General features: G+C 38.1%; 1 protein-coding gene across 1 annotated transcript in view; it reads right to left on the bottom strand.

Annotated features, from left to right (window-relative positions):
- LOC310903943 (uncharacterized protein) overlaps positions 1-21,935 on the bottom strand; it is a 166,827-nt gene that overhangs the window by 47,235 nt on the left and 97,657 nt on the right. The window contains exons 1-2 of the mRNA XM_083848045.1: positions 16,418-18,399; positions 978-1,053 (exon numbers count right to left, since the gene is read on the bottom strand). Of these exons, the coding sequence (XP_083704171.1) occupies positions 978-1,053; positions 16,418-16,497 (156 nt within the window). The 5' untranslated portion in view covers positions 16,498-18,399. Of the gene's footprint in view, positions 1-977; positions 1,054-16,417 lie in introns of the transcript that reaches the window.

Below are 21,935 nucleotides of genomic sequence, written 5' to 3'. Positions count from 1 at the left end.
CTTAAGTTACATGTTTTTGGAAAGCTGCAATCTTGAAGCATTTAATTAGAGCCAATGTTTCTGAAGCAAAGCCATATTTTACAACAACAACAACAACTAAAAAAGCCTTATTAGTGCCTGACTGCATGAGTCCAATTTCAATTATATGATTTGGCTAAAAAAGTTATCCTTTGTGATCCCACACCCTCATTCAACCAGGACTGGAAGGGACACATAAACAGGTTTATCACACTTTATTACAAGTCCTGGGGTCTGATCAGAAAAACATGCTGCTGAAATTAAACTGACATTAACTGGGCTGCAAACAAGATATTCTGCTCCTGCTCTAAGTTCAAGATACTCCAGAAAAGACAGAAAAAATGAAGAGCTTAAGCTTGGATCCAGTCCCTGTTTACCAATCAAGTATATCTGGAGGGTAATTTCTTGCTATTTTGAAGTTGCAAAACAACAACAATCTCACTGACTTGCCTGGTATGTTAACAGCAATATCAGAAAGTCTACTTTAGTCACCGTTTACTCTCAGCATCTTCACACGAAACAAAATAGCCCCAAACCTTTCTAAGCTCACCAAACATAAACATTTCAACGTATACAGTGATTCCGTGTGAATGTTGAAGTACTTCAGGATAGAAATTGAGATATTAATCAATCTAATTGTGATCCCAATCATTGTGTATGAATTCCATTGACTAACAGGTTTGGGTTTTGCTTTTTTTAGTATTTGCTATCTGTGTAAAACCACCAAGTTCCCCCATGCCCTCATTATCTGCCTTTTGGAAAATTACATATACCTAAAACACGGATTTTCTAGTACATACTTATTTAGTTAGCTAAATAATATGTAGTGTATTAGTGTTCTTATTCTGCAGATCGCGGTCTTTACTTCAGACCTTTGCCAATCCCAGGGATTCATATTCAGCCTGATAGCCAAAGGACATAGCAAGAGCTTGAATCTATCTTACATATCTGACACAAACCTGAGAAAGCAGACAAGACACTGATGCACTGGTAGCTGACTTCATTTGGAGTGACGATATCCTAGGAAGTCTTGGACTATTAAAAAAAAAAAAAACATATTTAGGCACCATACATCAAGCTAACTCATCTACATGATATGTCTACTTTTGATTATGGAAGTTTGATACCACAGCTTTATACCCAACAAACATTTAGCTCTAAAATTTAATCACTTAGGAATCTTTCATTACTTAGGCCTTAGAGATCTTACTATTCTTTAGAGCTGAAGAGAGGAGAAAAAAGTCCCACCTTAGGCAGCCCATTACCCAGATGTAGGAAATAACATAGAAGGGTCCAGTTAAAATAGAAATGTTGTATCTTCAACTGATTCTTAAAAAAATATTTAAAGATAAAAAGGTGTCATGCTTGGCCCTACAGCATTCAGAGCAAATCACTGATGAATGGGACAGCAGTACTTACGCAGATAATTATTTTTTACATAATTTTGTTGTAAATTTTACTTGCTTGATTCTCCTTTGGACTCATTCTACAGAATAAGAATTTCATTTGCAGAAGGAAAAGTCAACTGCAGTGATAAGTTGCAATGAAAAGTATTCACTAGCAGAGAAACCACCATGTCTCAAACACTTTTATAACTGAGCCTCAAGGAAATAGCTCTTTCTGAACAATGTTGTTATTCAGCATTAAACTGAGCATCAGAAACATTGGCAGTCAGGTAGTTCCAGTGGTGCTGATATGTCAATAAATTCATCCTTACTTTTGGCCAGGTCACAGCCCCAAAATAACATCGTTGACACTTGCAGGTAAACTCATAACTATGGAGGTGCTTTATCTACTATATATATATATATTTAAATGTATCTACTATATAAAAATTTTTAACATTAGTCATTTTGAGTAATGAAAGTCCAACTTGCCTATGACGGATCTAATAGGCAGAATACTGCACTAGATTCTTTTCTTGCTTCCCATTAGGTCCCATATATACATAACATACTCCCACTGTCTTTCTCTGGACCTTGGTCACTGTCTCTTCCCCATAAAAGCACAAGGGAATATACTGCCAGGTAGCTTTGGCTTAATATTCTAAGAATAGATTTTGTTCTTTTCTAGATAATACATCCTACCAGCAATCTGGTATCAACAGGCTGTGATATGAGAAAGACATTTAGGTAAAATGCAGCAAACAGTGAAATTATATTGGCTTGAAGAACAGGTTACTTAACCCTCAACTATCTAATCTGACACATTAGGTTCATTCTAGACTCTGCTCTTTGGGAAATGCCAGATGTAGCCTTTTCCCCAAAACTATCAGTATCTCTTTTCCAAGAGCCATAAAAATTCAGCTTGAGTAGGTCATTTGTTTAGAACTGAAAGGTCAGAACTGGTATGAAAACAACAGAGCTCCTTTTTCTGCAAACAAGTGGAATAATGCATATAAGTGAAGATTTAGTAATCTGAGAGAGTTTGTAAATGCAATAAATTAACATAATTCAATCATCCTGGTACTGCCCTATGAAGCTCTTGATCTGATAGTGATGTGATACTAAGAACTGCCTTGATTTTTCAGGTCGAAGTGCCAATGCAGACTAAGAATTTCAGAAATGTAATAAGGGTGTCTAGAGAGCCTTTCTGAAGACAGACCTGGGGACACTGTCTCAAACTAGTTAGGAAGAAACCAGCTGTTAGCAACACTTGCAGTTTTACTTCCTAACTGAATAAACTCTAAAAGAAATGTATATCAGATTCATAAAAATGAAATCAGGAATCAAAATTAAGGCTGAAGAGCATGATAGAGTTTCCTTCAACTTTGTCAAGCTGCTTTACTCTGATTTTCCTGGAATTCTTGCTCAGTTGTTCTGTGCCTTGAGACATGGCACTTTTCAAAACACCAATTTAAAGCAATAATTGCAATTAAAACCTGTTCTCTCAGTCAAATGAGATCTCTTGTGTTTTGCATCCATCATGTCCTAAAATAGCCAATAAACTAAAAAGAACCTTCTCTGCACTCTCTACTCCCAAAATGTTATTTTTTTATTTGTACAGCTCAAAAGAGATAACAGTGCACTTGACTGAGCATTTAATATCAGGGAAGTTTTTAAAGTTTTCTCTTGCAGAGAAGGGATTCCTCAGAAAATTCCATCACTACATGAATTACCTGCCAGCAACAAGAAAGGGAGAAATGTTGGGTGAAATTGAATGAGATAAAGCCACGGAGGGATGGAACACAAATGGAAAAGGAAAGTGCTGGAAGATGAATGAGCGCTAAAAAGGTCTACTTGCTGCACACAGGGCTGCAGGGCTAATACTAGCAATAGGGCAATAGTACACCTAAATCATGTGTGGGCAGAAGCTCAGAGGAAGGTTGTACTGTGCCTGTTTCCAGGAATCCAGGCTTAAGCAGGCTATCAGACTTGATTCAAAACTTTATAGCATTCAAACCACAGAGAAAGGACCACCTTAGACATATAAAAGAAACAGAACTTTATTCTCAGCTAAATTCAGGGATCTCTGGAAACAAACTCTGGCTAGAGAAACTGGAAAGGATTTTCTTGTCAGCATGTGCTGAGATTTTATCGCTAATCCAAACGGCATCTGGGCTGGGGCTATGTGCAGGGCATCCCGACTACTCCATATAGCCCTTGTTGCTGGCCTATGAGCACTGTGAGCACCTCAGTCCTTGGGTTTCCCATATAGTCAGAAAGCACACCTAAGCAGGTGCTGGAAGAAGACTTTATGTTCCACATCTCATAGCTATTAAAAAAGTAGACAAGGGAGTGGGGGAGGAGACTGGGAAGGGAAAATCACAGAGCTAATTGGGGAAAAGATTTCCTTTAAATGCTAAACAACCTTGAAGAAACATGATGGCAGTCGAATAACTGATGATAACACTAAATACTGGTTAAGGCAAGAGAATACAGTTGTAAATACAAAACGAGAGCAATAAAGTTCAGGCCAACTTGGATAGATTAAGAGCACACGCTTATAAATAACTGCAGTTCCACGACGAAAGAGGCAATGTAATGAGGCAATAAGAAAAATCGACATACTCCTCTGTTACAAAACACTAAGCATGAAAAGATGCTTACACTTGTTGTGAATAAAAGTCTTCCTCATATCTTCCACACAGTGGTTGGTGACAGAAAAACCCTGACAGAAGTAGTAAGGCTTTTAAGAGGTGAGGTGCGTATCTGGGAGAAGCAGCTACTGGAGTATGTAAATGACAATGCATAAGGGAGGTGGAAAAAACTACGTTTTCTAATTTACTTAAATATTTCTATATAAACGCAAAGCAGATCTTCAGATCTCAAGCATCATTCTTGTTAATACCCAAATTATAGAAAATGTGTACAAGTTGATGGATAAAACTAAAAGATACAAATATATGTAAGATTTTGTCCAGTCCTCTGAAATTTATATGCATATACATTAAAATATTCTGTCTGCCATTAATTAATTTGTCACTAAAATATTATGCAGGTTAACATTTGACTATGATGGGTAAGCAAATCTACAGTTTCACTGAAATGGATTGCTTTCCATTAGCTTTACTTTATCATTGCCAATGAGTAAAGGCAATAGAAAACTGCAAGCTCAGACACTTAAGAAATATACTAACCACACAATTACTTACAATATTTGTGAAGAAACAAGAATGGACATCCATAGAAAATGCTGAACAACCTTAAATTATTCCAACACTTACCTATATAGTCCATCTCTCTCTAGCACCACATTTAGTTAGATTTATACCTGCAGTACAGTAATACCAAAAGCTTTTAATTTCATTATGTTGCATAAAATTACTTACAGTGCTTTTCGTCATTTCATGTTTTGAATGATGGAAGGGGATATACACAGTATTTAAAATGCTGACTGAATAAACTACCTGAGTTATAGAACCAAGTATTGCAGAAGGAAAAGTAGGGCCAAGGTTGAGAGACTGACTTTACTCGACCATCATTTTGGAGAATGCATCATGTACATGCATTCCTGCAAGAAGAAATGGCCTTAAGTTGCACCAGGAGAGGTTTAGGTACAATATTAGGAAAAATTTCTTCACTGAAAGGGTTGTGAAGCATTGGAACAGTCTGCCCAGGGAAGTACTTGAGTTGCAATCCCTAGAGATCTTCAGGAAACAGATAGATATACTGCTTAGTGACATGGTTTAATGGTGGACTTGGCAGTGCTAGGTTAAAGGTTGGACTCGATGATCTTAGAAGTCTTTCCAACCTAATTGATTCTAAGATATCTTGTTTGCAGCTGTGTAAAAAGGCATAATAGATGTAGGATTAAAAAAATAGATGTCCTAATTCCATACCAGGCATTTGACAGATTGGTCAAATCCTTGCAGATGAGCAAAGGGATTTTTTAGAATGAGATTATGAATGTATTTAATGTCCTAAATCTATATATGCTGTAAGAATAAACTTTAGTATACCAAGGATTATTTCAAATACCCAGAGTTTTCCTTCAGTCTGGAGAGTCCACAGTTGCCTTCCACTTTTTGATCACAAACACCTGAATTAGACACGGGAGCATAAGAACATAAAACCCCTGTGCCCATTGTAGTGCTACCTAACTTGGGCTGGCTGGGGGGGGAATGTAGCTCTTCTTACCAAATATTGCTAGCTCCAAAAAAGGCAGTGGAATCTGGAGTAGGAGAGGAAAGTGCACCAAAAATGCTATTTCAGTAAAATATAAAAGTTCTCACAGATTCAGAATTGATACATTCCACTTCCTTTTTCATGTGGAATTTTAACTGTTGTACTTTTACAGGCTCTTCTGATTCATAAGTAGCACTACTGCATATAGAGTGTATCACACTACTGAAATCAAGTTGTTAGGTGTTCTATGTTAAATGTTTTATAAATCATTAAAAAAAATAAATTTAAAGCAGATGCTGCTGCTTGCTGTTTGATGAATCTTACCTTTTTAAGTGTACTCTATCTGTGTGTGCCAATAAACCATTACTGGATTTCAGAATTATACAATAAGTATTTCCAAGCCCCAAAATAGAGAATATATATGCATATAGATAACAGATATGCATATTCACATTCTCATCATATATGAGAAAAGGGGAAAAAATACTTTTTGAATCAGAAATTCATAGTTTGAGCCTTAGTACTTATGCAGTTCTCAGGGTGTCATGGATTCTATGACTTAGATACTGGGAAAAGGCTGATGAATTCATAGACAAGCATCATCAGCCTTAGAAAGAAGATCCTCAATAGCAATCCTTCAAAACTTAATGTAATAATAAAACAGTAACAAAGCCAGCAATCTTGTTTCCTCCTCCTATCACCCAGAAAAGCCACCGTACTGCATATCCAGATTGTAAATACAGAATCTATTTGTCATGATACGCAAGATCATGTCTAAATTGCTGCAACATCTCCTTTTGTAGCAAGTAATTTACAACTTGTGTACACTGGCCAAGTTCCACAGGTCATTCAGAATTACAATTCTTTCTCTTAAGGAGTGACTCATGTACCATCACACACAAGTGATAAACAACATTTGTTAAACACTTAATTGGCAATTCATTTTCTAACTTAAGGGTCATACTGCAAGCACTTGGAGCAAAATACTTCAGAAAAACTCCACCTGCCCTCCCTTCCATATTTGGTTACACCAATGTAACTCAGATGAAGAGAAATCCAAATCAGTCTCATGTGGTATGAAAATAATACTTCTGTAAAACACCCAACTATACCAAGTTCTATTTAAAAATTGGTGTGCTATTTGAGGGTTTTGTGGTGGGGAAGAAAGTGATGGGGAGGGCATTATCAGTTCTGAAGGTAGTCTAAGAGTTATATTTATACAGGCAATAGACAAAGTCTTGGTGACAGTATAATGCCTAAATCTACGCTGAGTCATTGAAACAAGAAAATAACAGATCCATCATTGTTTACATGTGTGTCACCAACCTCACTATAGAGGTTAATATCTGCAAAACTTGGGCATTCCTTAGTAGTGTCAACAGACAGATTTAAATGGTGGCCTTTTGAGCATCCTTCTTGTAAAGCTTACCATTTTATGACAACACTGCAAAATCAGTTCATACCTGATATGTGGTCCCATACAATGTGTTAAAACACATGGAGCAACACAAAAACAATGACAGAATATCTTTGTCAGAAATCATTAAAGTCCCACTGTTTTATAGAGACTGATAAATTGATGAAGTGTGAAAGAACCAGTTCCTTCAAATCTGTTTGATTACTTGTTAACTTACTTCTCTGGCCAACTGGTAACTGCCCAGTTTGGCAATGGCTGTGTTATCTTGCAAAGTTGAACCCCAAGGGCCCAGTCTGCCAAGAAAGTTTTTAATGACAACGTGGGAGAAGAGGCAGAAAGAGCCTTTGTTCCACACCAAAATGAAATTAAACTAAAACATTTGTATCCTTTTCAAGTTAAGAATAAGATTTCTCTCCATGACTGAGTGAAACCGTCAATAATTGCAAAGCCCAACTTTGAACACAGGCCTTACACAAGACAGTTTTCTAAACTGAAAAATGCTTTTTGTCTTTGTTTCTTCATGTTCTAATATTATTTCTACCAGTTCAACATGACAGCTTAGATGTGTTACCTGAAAGGGAATTACAGGGACTCTTACTCCTGAAAAGATATAAAACAAGTATTTCATATAAAGAGTAACACTCATGGGAGCATAAATATCAGTTCTGTGAAGATGCAGGGACAATATATTCAGAGACCTAGCTGTGCTACTAAGAAACCTCTTCATTAGAGGGATTCATTTGTTTGGATTAGGTTCTGCCAGTGAACACAAAGTTTTCTTCCTGAGAGATCCCCTTGATTCACTGACATTTGTAAAGTGCTATAAAATGCTAATTGGTATCATCAGCAAACCATTAACATTCTGTTTAGTCTTGCTCTCAAAGCAAAAATTATAATAGGAAATAAAATGTCATCCAGCAAAGAAATAGCTGAAGACTTTAACAAGGGACAACCTTTATTTTCCTTTAGATGTTAAACCTATCTGTGTATTACTGCTTGTCCTTACACCCTTCTGGATATACAAAGCCTTAGCAGTCAGAAACAACCATTTCTGCTCCTAACAAGTTGCCTCCAGCCAAAGAAGTTTGCTGCTATAGAAAAATCAATATTCTAACAAAAATCTATCTTTTACTAATTTTCTCTGACTTCTGTGTTCCTAATATTCTTTGCTAATCCACAGATAGGCTTTCAGCTGACCAACAGTTTGCATCTTTGCCCCAAGCTCTGGCTTGCTTCTTCTTGTATTACTAAGTCAGGTAGATCTTTTCCACCAGATCTTGGAAAGAGAAATCAGTCTGCTCTACTGTGCTAAAGTACAAGATGCTTTTCATAGCTCTACTAGACTGAATACTGCAGAGTTCAAGCACAACACGGTGTCTGAATTACAGTAACATGTAAAAACATTTCTGGATAAAAAATACTTTATTGCCACCAATTTAAAACCATAAACATACTCTGAATCCAATTCAATATATTCCTTATTTGTTCCTGATTCTCTCTTTTTATTATTATTAGAAGAAATAAATTTCCAGCAAGGCTTGTGCTTGACAAGGCTCCATTATTTGCACATGACAAGGTTTATCAAAAACAGTTGGATTTTTATGAGGAGTCTTTCATGTTTCCTCCATAAAATATAAATAAATGAAAAGGATTAGATGGAGGAAGCAGAGTATAATTCATCACCAATGTGAGGCAGAAGGAGCAGACTGCAGATGGATGAACTGAAGAAGAACGTGGTGACTGGTCTATAGAAGAAAACTACTGGTCTCCATCGAATGCTCAATAAAGCGGCACTAACTTCTCTTGCCACTTCTGCATGTCCCTAAGTGCACAAACTACAGAATCACCCTAAAATGCAAAAACACATAAAACAGTAAGGCAACTATCTAGTTTGATTTGCTTAGCTAATACTTGTTTGTTTTGTCCTTATAGGATAAATTACAAGATGAGAAACTCAAAATTAAATCTACTCCCTGTAAATAGTTAGAGAACAATTAGGAGGAAAACCCTTTTAATGTTGCAGTGTCTCACTCTGTTCTCCATTACTCTCATGTCAGTCAGATAAAAATCCATTAAATTTCCTTGTATTCCCATAAAAACAAGTGGTGGAAACAGTGGACCACTTTTTTTTTCCCAACTAAATCTGAAAGGTTTCCTGTAATCCTAAAGGAAATCCATGGGATTACTTCTATCTATCATATATGCCATACAAAGAAACTCAGGAACATATTTGTTTTCTACACAAATCAGGCAACTATATCACCTTTCATGTCTTTGTGTTAACGGCATATAAAAATTAGGCACATGCTAACTGTGGTTATTTGGATAGAATTTTAAAAGCAACAGAAATTGGTTAATTTCAGATGCAAAGTGGTCCCAAGCTTTAGCTATTGCATGCAGTCCCAAATCCATCTTTCTAAACCTAGTCTCTACATTCCAGCAGAACTGAACTTCCATTTCTCTTGAAACTCTAAATTTGAGCATCCTCTTTTGGGCCAGTTGATAACGAACACAGTTTTGCACAAAGCAAAAACTCTAATGTTTAGATTCAGTAAAGTAAATACAAAGCCAACAAGCACATTTTTTTTTAATATAGCAGAAAGTCAAAATACCATCTTATCTTCCTAAAACAAAGTAAAAATATTTATAACCATTTATTTAGATACTTTTCTGCCAAATTTCATCAACATTAATGTGTTCCCATAAAACATTTTTCTTTTGGTGAAACTGCAATGAAAAACTTCTCAAATATTACAGTTTGAAGAGTGCATTTCAAAGGCCTGTCCTCAAATAAAAGCTGATGCTCATCACAGATATTTGAAGTGAAAGCACACACTTCTTGGATGCAAGTACACTGCAAATACTTAGGCAGATTAATTATGAAAATATTATCTCACCTTAAACCACTGCAGTATGCTCTGTATTTTTTCAAAACAAGTAGAAAGACCCTCCCCTAAGCTGTTCTCTTACTACCTCATAACCTTACCAATAAAAACTTCTGGTTTTTATCTATATGAGGTGTGCCTTTCTTCCCACACCTACACAAGACTCTGCCTGTCAGTACTAAATCTGTTTCCAGTAACAAAGGAGTCAGGGGAGACTGTCCTTAGAGACTGAGTGAATTAGCCAGAATAAGTATGAAATCTTAAGTTAAAATAATGGTTTAAAAAATGATGGGCACAAGGTGGAGAGGCACTGTCTGAAGGAGATTAATTTTGCTAACAGTTTCTACAGTGAAAAGGTATACATTATATTTAGCCAATCCTCTGATTCAAGTGTGTAAGCCACAGTAGAAATCTAATAGATTCTCTAATTCTCTAATAGAGAAACATTTTTGGAACAATTTTGCATCATCTTGTCAAAGCATGAGTTAAATCACAAGTGTTAACATGCAAGGTAAATAAAATCTTAAATACCTTCTTGCTTTATTTCAGACTTAGTTCAGAAAGAATAACTTCATGCTTCATTTTTTCCTTCATTTTAACATTGTCATTTTTGGTCCTGATCCCACAAACTTTTATATATGTGATTTCCTCATACAAGCAAAGCTGAATACTTGCATTATGGTTTGCAGAATCTGTGCCTTACATTGCACATTCCTCATGCAGTATTCTACCAGTACTACATAAGTAGATAAATGATTAATGGGCAACAGGAGAGATTCAGGTGCTACTTTAGGCAAACTCATTCCCGGGAATTTCTTTTGATGCAGGCTATGTAGCTGTGGATTGACTAGCTAAATCTCTGCATTAATGAAGTCTATCTTTTATTCATAAGTCTAAAGCTGAATGTTTTCATTTGTTGGAACTGAATTGTGACCTCCTGGTACTTCTTCCCCTGCCAGGCCATGTGATATTTAAATGTGTTGTATATGCCCTGATTTAATCAGGTTATACAAACCTGACTCAACTGATGATAGAATCTGACCAGATAACCTTATTATTTGTTTTGGACTGTTGACTAAATCTTTGGCACACCCTATATTGCGTTGCAGCCAGGATCAAAACAGGGGCAAAAAAAAAGCAGCTATGAAATTATGTTTCAATATATGGAAGGTCTAAATCAGATCTGTAGACATGCTAGCAATAAACACAAGGCAAAGTCCAACTCCAGGCAGACTGGGAAAGTTTCCCTAAGTATTGTGCACCAAGACATCAGCATTACATTTGCTCTTGCTTCTCCTTCTGATCACAAAGCTGCTACAGTTTAGTTCCTGTTACTTCTGGAAGCAGAACAGTGATTTTCCTGTAATCAAAATTAATGAACTCACATGGAAGCACTGATACTTAAAGCAACATACAACAAAGGTAACATGGAGGTGTTAACTGCTACAACCTGGGATTCAGCCTTCCAGGGCCAGTTCAAAAGAAGCCAGTGATTGAGAGAAGTCAACATGCAGAGTCCAGCAAGCAATAACTGATATTCTACAGGGCACCAGAGCTGTCTTTGAGACTCTTTGATAAAAGAGGGAGCTCAGTCATCATTGGCCACTACCTCTAGGCCTAGTCCCCCTACTGACCTTCTGCATGTCAACAAAGTGCCAGATGTGATGTTTCTGGGACATATGGGATCCCTGGAGCAGAGTGTGAAACACATATAAGTGACAGGGCAAAGCTGATTTACTCAGCCTTACTCTCTCCCCAGAGTTAGGCATCAACAGACTACACCCACTCCTTACCTACAAATACCAGTTCCTTAACCACCAACAGAATGAACAGAGAATTAAGTTAAACCAGAGCAAGCTTAAGGCTCCTCAATGCTATGCATTAAGTTCAGCTTTGCCATACCAAGTAGGCATAAGGTAGAAAGATTGGTTTTACAGCAGGGGGAGAGAGGATTTGAGAAAAAGCAAAACAGGGAAAAGGATGTACAATAATTAAGTGGACATAAAGGAGCACAACGAGACAAGTGGGGTGTCTCTGTCACAGAGAAGGGCTAGAAGGGATCAGTTCTGAGGAATTGCAATTCAAGAGATTGTTTTATTTTCCAATAGGGACACAGCTGAAAAGGTTCTCCAGACCCAGTTCTGCCCATTGCACAATGTAAGCAGCATACATTACGACCCAAGGACACAGAGGACAGGGGCTGACTCAGGATGTGCAAGTTGTCCTGAGACAAACGTATTCTCTGCTTAACAGGACCAACCAGATAGGCAGGAAGCAGGTCGCAGGTGCTATGCACATGCCTTCGCCTCTTCCCGCAGTAGACATCTGGCACCTCTGAACTCCACAATTCATGTGCAGTTACTGGGCCATGTTCTCCTTCTGTACCCATCCTGCCATGCTGATGACAGAAAGGGGAGAAAAATCTAACAACTAGCCAGAATTTGAGTAGGAAATCCCAAGGCATCACAAAGATGTTAGCCCTATGGGTGCACAGTGCCCTGTGCCTCAGTCTGCTGCAAGAGCCCATGGAGTAGCTGGAACGCCAGTTGTGCACTGCTGCTCAATCCTCATAACATCAAAGGCCTTATTACACACCAGGACGAGCTTCCTCCGAGACTGCCTCTCCATTTGTGCCTGTGATTTCTCAATGCTTTCATTCTCAATAACATGTTCACAGAATGAATAAGGGAATACAGAAAAATATCCCAGACTGTCTGTTCAGAAGGTATATTTCACACCCTAGGGCTGATTCAGGATTTCAGTCCAGCTGTTAAGACCTTCCTGTATTACTTTAATAACAACAAAAAGAAATCTTTAGCTCCCAAATTTTTCCAATTTTAAAAACAGACTAAGTACATGATAGTCATATTTTATGGGTAAAATTCTTCCCCCTAATCACACCGGAAAGCAGTCCATTCCTTACATAATTCCTGTCATTTCCAGGGAATTCCTTAAGAAATGATGCTTTGTCGTGGGCAAGATGGGAATCCTGCACACTCCAAAACCAATTTGTGTGGACTAGACAGGAAATACATCTGACTCTTCCATAATATAATTATTATTATTTTCCTGCTCATTGAGAAACAGAACTGATGCCATTATATTCCTCTACTTAGAAATAACAAACCACTAAACCCAAAGGGATGAATGAGCAAGGAAGACTGATTAACAAAGCCATTGCTAAGTTAATTGAGCAGAACGTCACTATTTCCCTCTGAAAAAAAAAATTGCTTTTCATCTCAAAGGATTCATAAACATTTTGCAAATTCTGTACATACAGAGCTGTACATGGTCTGAGGACCTATTGCAAGTGAGTTTTTAAATAAATTTACTGTGGTTACTTTCATTAGTGGCAAACTGGGATCATTTGCCAAAATAACAACGTAAGAAAATATTTGGTTCACGCTCAGGATTATTCACCTTGGAAACAATTCTGCAGTGAAGAGATCCAGCTATGGCAAAATCATCCTTCCAGTCAAGACAGCTTGCACTGTACGTTTTTAGCATTTAAATTTTAGCCAAAAGCCAGTTCCAAACAAGTCAACCAATGTCTAAGAAGCTATACATTCTTGAAAACTACAGGAATGCTCACTGTTTCAAATAAGGTTTGATTAACTTAAGGTCCACCTGCCAGACAGAAGCTGTACAAACAAGATGAACATATAAAGCTTGGAAAAAATGTTCCTAATCATTCTTAAAAACAAACTCTCATAAAAAAAAAGAAAAAAAAAAAAAGGCCTGTAGTAAGGATGGCTGTTCCATAAGAAAAATTGTTCTGGTAACACTTTGCAAACTATTTATTACCTATTTCACTGTGATTCCAAAGGCTATTGGTAGCCTGCACGGCAATTTGACTACTAGAAACCTTCTTCTACATAGGCAGACTTCGTGAAAGTGAAATTGGTTCAGAGGATGTTCAAGTTTTGCAGTTTGCCAACTAGAGATCATTGTTATAAGTTGGTGAACAGATTGCAGCTTTCATTACCTCACCATTTACTGAAATCTGAATCAAAACAACCCCAAAATATAGTAACCCAAACTTAATCACAACAGCATTGGCCTGCTGTACACTGACACAAGTTTGTAGAGGTTTAATTGAAAGTGTATGTTCGTGTATCAAGCCTGGAGAGACTTAGCTTATAAAGATAGATAACTCAGTGGTATGTGACCCCCCCAAACTTTTGGCTGGAGGGAAACCACGGAGTCCTTTGAAGTTTCTTATGAGATATAGAAGGCAGTACCTGACTCAGAGTGGGAATATGCAGATTAGAATTCCTCAGGTATTGAGCTCTTCTGGTTCACAAATTGTGTTTGAATGCAGTCTGAAGGAGAGGAAAATAAAAAGAGCCATACCGTATTACTTTTTAATGACACAGTTGAGGAAACAATTCCAAAACCATTTTTTCCCACTAACAAGGAGTCCTTCTGGCATATGTTGGAAGCTGTTGTTTGATATCAGTAGATTTTATGCTAATTCTTCACAGAGAACATACTATAAAGTCATAATTTTTATGAGAATTTTAATTACATGTCAAATTATTTTGTGTTTCACCTAGGGGAGGTGCAAGGGTGTTTTTACCTTACTTTTGGTTCTGTTTTCAAATTCCAGTTTCCATCATTTAAGAAATGTTAATGATGCTAATGAATATTAAAGGTCAGACAGCTAGCTTGTGTAAATTAGCACAGCCCAGCTGATTTCTGCAGCTCTACTGATTTACAGTTACCAAGGACCTTAAGATCATGGGACTGCAATTTACTAGTCTTGGCTATAGATTTTGTTCCATATATTCACCCGATTAGAAATATTTGTAGAGTCAAGTTAAAATGCAGGTTAATACAGTGAATGTCAATCAATATGAACCAAAACAATTTTTCACGTTCATTTCCATTTGCATAAGAAAACAAGGAAGCCTGACATAACCTGGTGCTAAGAATGAATGTTATATTTTGCCAAATAGGATTTCATAGAGCAACTTCAGAAAAATCCCAAAGATTTCTGGCAAGATCAATGAAAGTCAAGGTAAATAAAATACTCCTTTTTCTGAAAGCACCAGAAATCCTGTGGAAGAAAACATTTTTAACGGAATTAAACAGGGCATCTAGAGGAACAGATAAAACTCAAATGGACTCCTAAAGGTTTTTTTTGTTTTGTTTTGTTTTTTTCCCCCTACCAGAGAACTGTAAGTATTACTTAGTTCAGAATTAGATTGAAATTGGATGGAAAGTTGCCCAGTAATAAAGAAAACCTTTTTGGATCTTAGGTAATTTGCAAGTTAAATTTGTTTGGATTAGAATAAAGGGCTTGAAAATCATCCTTCACCACTTTAAGAATTTGAAAACAGAAATTTTGTGAGATGCCTGTAGTTCACCCTCTGAGACACGTCCTCACCTACCTGCTGACTGCTTATTCTGGCATAGATTCTGTCATCTTTTAAACAAACTATTGTACCCAAAAAGTATTTGGACTTCTGTTCCTACCCCTAACCAGGACACATATGAAACTGGAATTTGTATTTTAAGCCAGCTACAAAACTTCCTTTTACATTAAACAGTTTCTGCTCAATTCATACCTACCTGAAGCACAGCAGTCTCATCAATCTTGGGTCTACAGCCTCTGTTATCATATTTTCTCCCCTCCCACAGGGAGGGCACAAAGCTGCATTTTGCAGCTTCTGCCCAGAGAAACTCCCAAGTCCTTGAGATCTCCACAATCTGATTGCTATACACATTAGCATTGTCAGATCCATGAGCGACTTTTGACTCTTCTGCTCATTTTTCTACCCAAGAGCAGATCTCATTTTCCTGTCTTTTCTAAAGTCACGCAAAACAAGAATTGCAACGGCTTTTTTTTTTTTTTTTTTTTTTTTTACCTTAGCTCTCTTTAGTCCTTAAAATGCATAAATGCTACTGAATAATGGAAATGCATATTGTCCTCTGGAACACATGACAGTACAGGGGAGCTCTTCTTCCATTTGTAGCAGTTTGAGACTAATACTATATGTTAAACAGCCTTCTGTGTCTCCCACTGTCATTGACATCTTGCCCTCCCAGTCCTCCTGCTGTGAAGCAACATGGCACAAGACATTTAGGCATATTCACATATTTTCACATTAACACAGTACAAGAGTCCAGAGTTAAAGTGGAAAACATTCATTTAAAACAAACTTAACTTAGAGAGCCATCAGCCTGACGTATAGATAACATCAGACTAGAGTACAGGAAAAGTTGAGCTGTGGCAGACGAGGCCAATAATGGATGCTCAGAAAAGGGTAACTAGGAGATAGCAGGCACCAGTTAATACATCCCCCAACATACTGCAGATGTTGAACGAACTCCACCAGCAGTAATCAGTTTAAATACAGTGCTGTTCTACACCAGTAGAGGTACCGTGCCAGGTAAGTATAGTGATGTCAGTTTGACCCTGATTATTTCAAGGAAAAAAAACAAGACAAGACTTTTGCTACATGAGGCGATGTAAAGATGTGCACCAAACCAAGCTAGAGAAGAAACATGGGAAGAGTATTATTCACCTAGACACAGTTAACGAACTAGACAACTTTTGGATTGCTTCCTTCTGCCAGCTCAGAACATGGACAGAGTGAAGATACATGTGTCTATCCCCAGCACTGCATGTCAAATTCCTTCAAATTCCACTCAATCCTTCCATTTCCTTTGCAGACAAGATACTCCCATTTTCTCCCAGCAAGGAAGAAATAACCATTGTGCAGTCAGCCTGCATATTTTTCCCTCTCTTTCTTTTCAACCATGCTTAAAGTAGGGAGCAGTCCCACCTAAACTTACATGTCTGTGCATGAAGCAACCTCTTATCAAAGGTGGAATACTAGTATGGGAAAAACAGGATGTTTTACTCTTCCTTCTTGTTACGACAACATAGCCATAATCATTATATATTACCCTTTCCGATACAAATCATTATTTACACACATTGCCCAGGGAGAATGGGGGGAGGAGTTTTGGATAGAAAATGTGAAACATATCTACCTGCGCTTATTGCCATTACAAAGTTCACAGGCGGAGGAAGAGGCCAGAGCACCTTTGAGGGTTCTTAGGGATAGTTGCACAAGTGTTAATGAAATCCCATTAATCACAGCCCTAGCCATCACAAACTTGTCAGCACAGGAGGCTGCAGACTACCCACAGCAAGTAGAGAGGTTAGAAAAACATGTAAAAGAAGGTATGTGTATGACCTTTCCTGAGTCTGCAGTGTTGGTCAAAACATTTTCATGCTGTGCCTAAACCAGAGATGGGAGAAAGAAATGCCATAGGGAGAACATCTGCAGAACTTAAAATGACACAGTTCAGGGAATTTCCACAGTTCCACTCTCCACCTATCCGAGACTCGAATGGGAAGTATTTCTCCATTCACTTTGCCAGACAGGTAATTATTTGTACTCCTTAGTACTCGTATTGATTGCACCTGCAAAGGAGCATTGTTTTCTAAGTATTTTGCGTGCAAAACATGGCAGGGGAGAAGAAAGAACTATATCTTACCACCAGCATTAAGGCCCAGGAAAAAGCCTTATGAGCAGGAACTACAGCTTTGTGAAGAGAAACGGCTCTACCTGCTTGACATTCAGTCTCCTCTCACCCTGCTTGTTGCAGCTGTGCTAGACATACAGTAACCCTATACCTCTCACGCACAGCCCACGAGATCTGGCACCCGATAAGGTTTCATTGTTCACCATGGCCCAAGTTCATTCAGGTACACTGGTGTGAATTTGCACTTGCCCACAGTGAAGTCAGCAGAGATATACCAGCACAGTTAAACCTACAGTACATTGCTGGCCTCTTGTTACTATTCTAGACACCTCATTATCACAGAGGAATTTAGTATCTCTGGAGCAGGTCTGGAGAAGGGAAGCCTTTACTGTTCTCCAGGGCCAGATAAAGTGTCTTGGAACCCACTCACATATGTGGACTCCATCAGACAGAAGCTGCACGCCCTTCCCAGGTTTTCCCTGACAAACAAGAAGATGTAGAGGATTGATTTAAAGTGTCACTTAATAGGAGGTCTCCTTCCTAGCTTTCCCATAACATTGTCTGGAGGCCAGTTTAGAAGCTATGTACAGTTGGGAGGTCACACAAAGGCTTTTTTTGGAAGCCTTAAAGAGGTTTGATTTGACTGCTTCATGAGGCAAAAACAGCCTTTTTATCACAAACACATGAATGACTTGCTGGGCTTGTATCTCAATATTTGACAGGCTAGGTTTTTTTCTTTTTCTGTCAGAAGGGCCTGTACTTTTCCTCTGTCCCCAAACAGCTATATTCTGAAAAGCTGTAGGAAGAACTATGAACATTTCCTCCTGTGCATATTTATAAGGGAAAAAGGGTATAATGAAATGTAAGATAATAAGGGAAAAATGTAAGTTTCTGTAAACTATGTTTCTAAATCATTTTGGTGATTTTGTTAACAAGAAATTGTGTTCAGTGACATCTTTCATTTCTTCAAGTTACATGATACAGCTTCTTTTGACTAAAAGGTCCATATTCACAGTGGTTGTTTTTTTTTTTTTGGTATGTTTTCAAGTGATCATCCAAAGACATTTTTTAAAAGGAAACAAAGACTGTAGTCAACATGCACAGATGAATTCAGTACTTCATATGGGATACAAAGAAAAAGACAGTAATTTGTAAACTGTGAGATAAAAAAAGACATCAAGGGAAGAGGGATTGCTTTATATAACAAGCTTTGATTGTAAATAAAATGTCTAGGCAGGATGTTTAACTGTAATAAATTGAGTGTTTGGGTCTTTGCTGACATATCTTTTTAGCTTTATTGACATTAGCTGTATTTGTATGGAACTTTATTGCATGGCAAAGATTTCCTTGTTCAGGATTTTAAAAAATGACTTACAGTACAAGCATCCTGAAAGCACAAATGATGGTGATGATCAGAGTCTGAGAAGGTAAGGAGAAAAGAAAATCACAGGCAAGACAGGAGACGCAATGTGGATGTACTTAACTGCATTTTTAGCAGGATCAGCTTTTTGCTACATTTATTTTACTAGTAACTTGTAATGCAGTAAGAAAGGAGGGAAAAAAAAAAACGTTCTCCATATCATATTATTGCAATCTGAGTCACCAGTGAAACCAAAGGATTAGACTTCAGCTTTAGTTAGGGGTGATGTTCCTTCCATCCAGCCCTAGCATTTACTGCTAAATGAACAACAGTTCTGCCCTCAAATTCTGAGATGGAAGTAGTTCATCAGTCAGGGTCTGGAATGAACCTAAATGTTACATAAAGGATCATATATCTTTCCCAGTCTGCTTGATTCAGTTCTTCAAACAAATTTATTATTTTCCTATTCTTTTTCTTGCCAGCTACCCTTAGTTGAGATTTTACCCCTTCTCAGTGTTGATTTTTTTGTTTGTTTGTTCTGTTTTGTTTTTAATGTTCATGTTGCAAGGTTCAAGAACTTAACCTAACAGCCTGAGACCTCGGGGAGTTGTGGTCCTGCCAGTGCATCAGCTAACCTTACTGAGATCCGAGAGAGATGTCTGCCCAAAGGTGAGTGCAGAGGAAAGCAAGGAGGCTGCACAGCATTGCCCTTTTCTCTCATGCAACCGGGCACACTCGCTACACTGGACAAGGGACTTGTCCCAGAGCACCCCTGCCCTCTTCTGTTGATCCTTGCTTTCCCACAGCATGCATAATGGTTAAACAAGCCCTTTTTATTCTGAATTATAACGCAGGGCCTTTGCCTGAAAATATGCCATTTAAGACTGGGAGGATCTGTCCATCTAGTCACAGGGAAGAGGCTTATGTTTGCAACATGGCTGGAGAGGCCTTTCTCTGACCAAGCTGACACAAGGCAATTGAAAATCCGCAGGAGTTTTGCTCTCACTCAGCCAAAAGCAGAACTCCTCTCTGCCTAGGATTTGAGATATTTTCTCAGCTCAGACATCATTATTTTCACAGCAAGACTAAGAAAAGGAAAAACTGTATTAGACCCCACAAGGCACACAGGAGAGCACATGCCATACACAGGTCTGAAAAAAGATTAGCACTACCTCAGTGGGTCCTTCGTCTCTATAGCGTGGCCTTCTAAATGAAATATTAAGGGTATGAATAGATTTGAAAGACTTATGGGGGGAAAGAGGAGCAGACTTGTAGGCCTTCTACCTTTTTTTTCTTTTCCAAAACCCACATCACTTCTTCCTTTCAAAAACGGATGGCTAGAAATTTATCCCTGAATGTAGTGAGCACTTGAAATGCATATGCCTTTAATGTGCAAATTCTATACCACACAAGGGAATAACTAATGAGCCACTATTTTAATGAATCAAGTTAAAATGGCAAGGTGACATACCTCATTTAAGGGAATGAATTCTTAATGTCATTGTAAAATGAGCCCCTCCTTCTCCTGGGAAGGGAAGACAATATTGGTTTGAGATTAAATCCTACATTTCTTGTGTCAGTTGCAGATTTTGCAGTCCTCAGATCTTAGAGGATCACACCCTTCCAAAAACCGCTAGCAGTTTTTGATCAGGGAAGATAATGAATACAAAGAAAACAAGACCAAGCAGCAGTCAGCGAAGGAGCAAGGCAAGCTCATACCCAAAAGCCCACTCACAGCCCGCAGAATGAGCCCCCCGTGGGCACCCACCACCCTAACGGGGCTGCAGTGGCCACACGTGGCCCAAGATAAACCTTGCTAACGGTTAAAAAAAAAAAAAAAAACTGTAAAGCCACGATAAAAAATCATACTTACCACTTCTCATACACGGGGTTTTGCTGGCAGATGGGGGCTGCAGGGTCTTTATGAGGAGAGGACGGGCTGCCTGTGAGGGACAGGCTGGATCTGGAACGATCGGGATGGTTGCACCAGTGCAGGGCTCAGTGGGTCAGCAGGGCTGGTGGCGGCTCAGGGATGACGGGCTGAAGAACAGGCATATGAAGCTTAAAGAATGGAGAGGCACCCCACTGGGCCCCTTCCAAAAGGGATCTGCAAGAACTGTGTAATACTTTAAATTTTAATCCATATGCTTTATATATGAGATTGGTTTTTTCCTTTTAAAATTCATAGAAACTTATTTCTGTCCTACTCTGCAGCATTATTCAAGGCAATGATCTGCACAGTTAATTAACTGGGAAATCTGAAGACTATCTACAGGTACTAAATTCCTGCATACTGCAGCTTAGGCTCCCCTAAATTCCTGATTCGTACCAACAAGCTTGATCCAAATTCCAGTAAAATCAGTAGGAAACTTTCTATTAACTTGCATGTACTTTTTGAATCATTTCAAAATTCCACTGACTATACAACTTTTCTCAAAACAATATTAAGAAGTGTATTTGTAAAATTATGCTTTCAATTTCCCAACCCTAATAACAACATAAGATGACCAAAAAGAACTGTATCATTCACTTCACTGAACTGACATCAGCTATTCAATTGTTTGTGGACAATATTCCAAGAAGCAGGAACCGTTTCAGTAAAGTTATATTTCTCCTCAAGTCCTGGCTCATTAGTGAGATTCTGCAAGCAGAAAATTAATGGACAGGACACCCAGTTCTCAGCAGGCATGTCTAACCATCACTGAGCAAAGAAGGAAGATCTTTCAGAATTATGTAAACAATTCTCATAAAAGTTGGAAGGAGCTACAGGCAAGTATTTAACTAACCTTTCCTGCTGGGAAGTGAAGGAGGATTGAATCATCTGTCCATGGAAATGAACCGGAGAAGAGCAAGGCTTTGATTTACCGAGTGGGAAGGACTCTGCAGCAGATTGCTGATAACCTTCCTTTGCAAAAGCCCACAAGCTAGAAAGATGGAACGTGACAGCAGGAGGGATAAACAGCCATCCTGAAAACAGGAAAATAATTTATTCCGAATCAGTGTCCATTACTTTTCACAAAGAAATTGTTAGAGCCTTAAAACATATTCATTATTGCAAATAGTTCCATTTATTTCTTCAACAAATAAGATACGTGTTCTGAAGGTATTCGAGTTGTGAAGAGTAGAATTGGCTATTCCATTCACAATCTGAATCGTCTTGGATAGCTGAATTATTTGCATAATTTTAA

The sequence above is a fragment of the Anser anser genome, assembly GCF_964211835.1.
Source record: "Anser anser genome assembly, chromosome: 9".
NCBI classification, from domain to species: domain Eukaryota; kingdom Metazoa; phylum Chordata; class Aves; order Anseriformes; family Anatidae; genus Anser; species Anser anser.
This window is presented reverse-complemented; position numbering and strand designations above follow the sequence as displayed.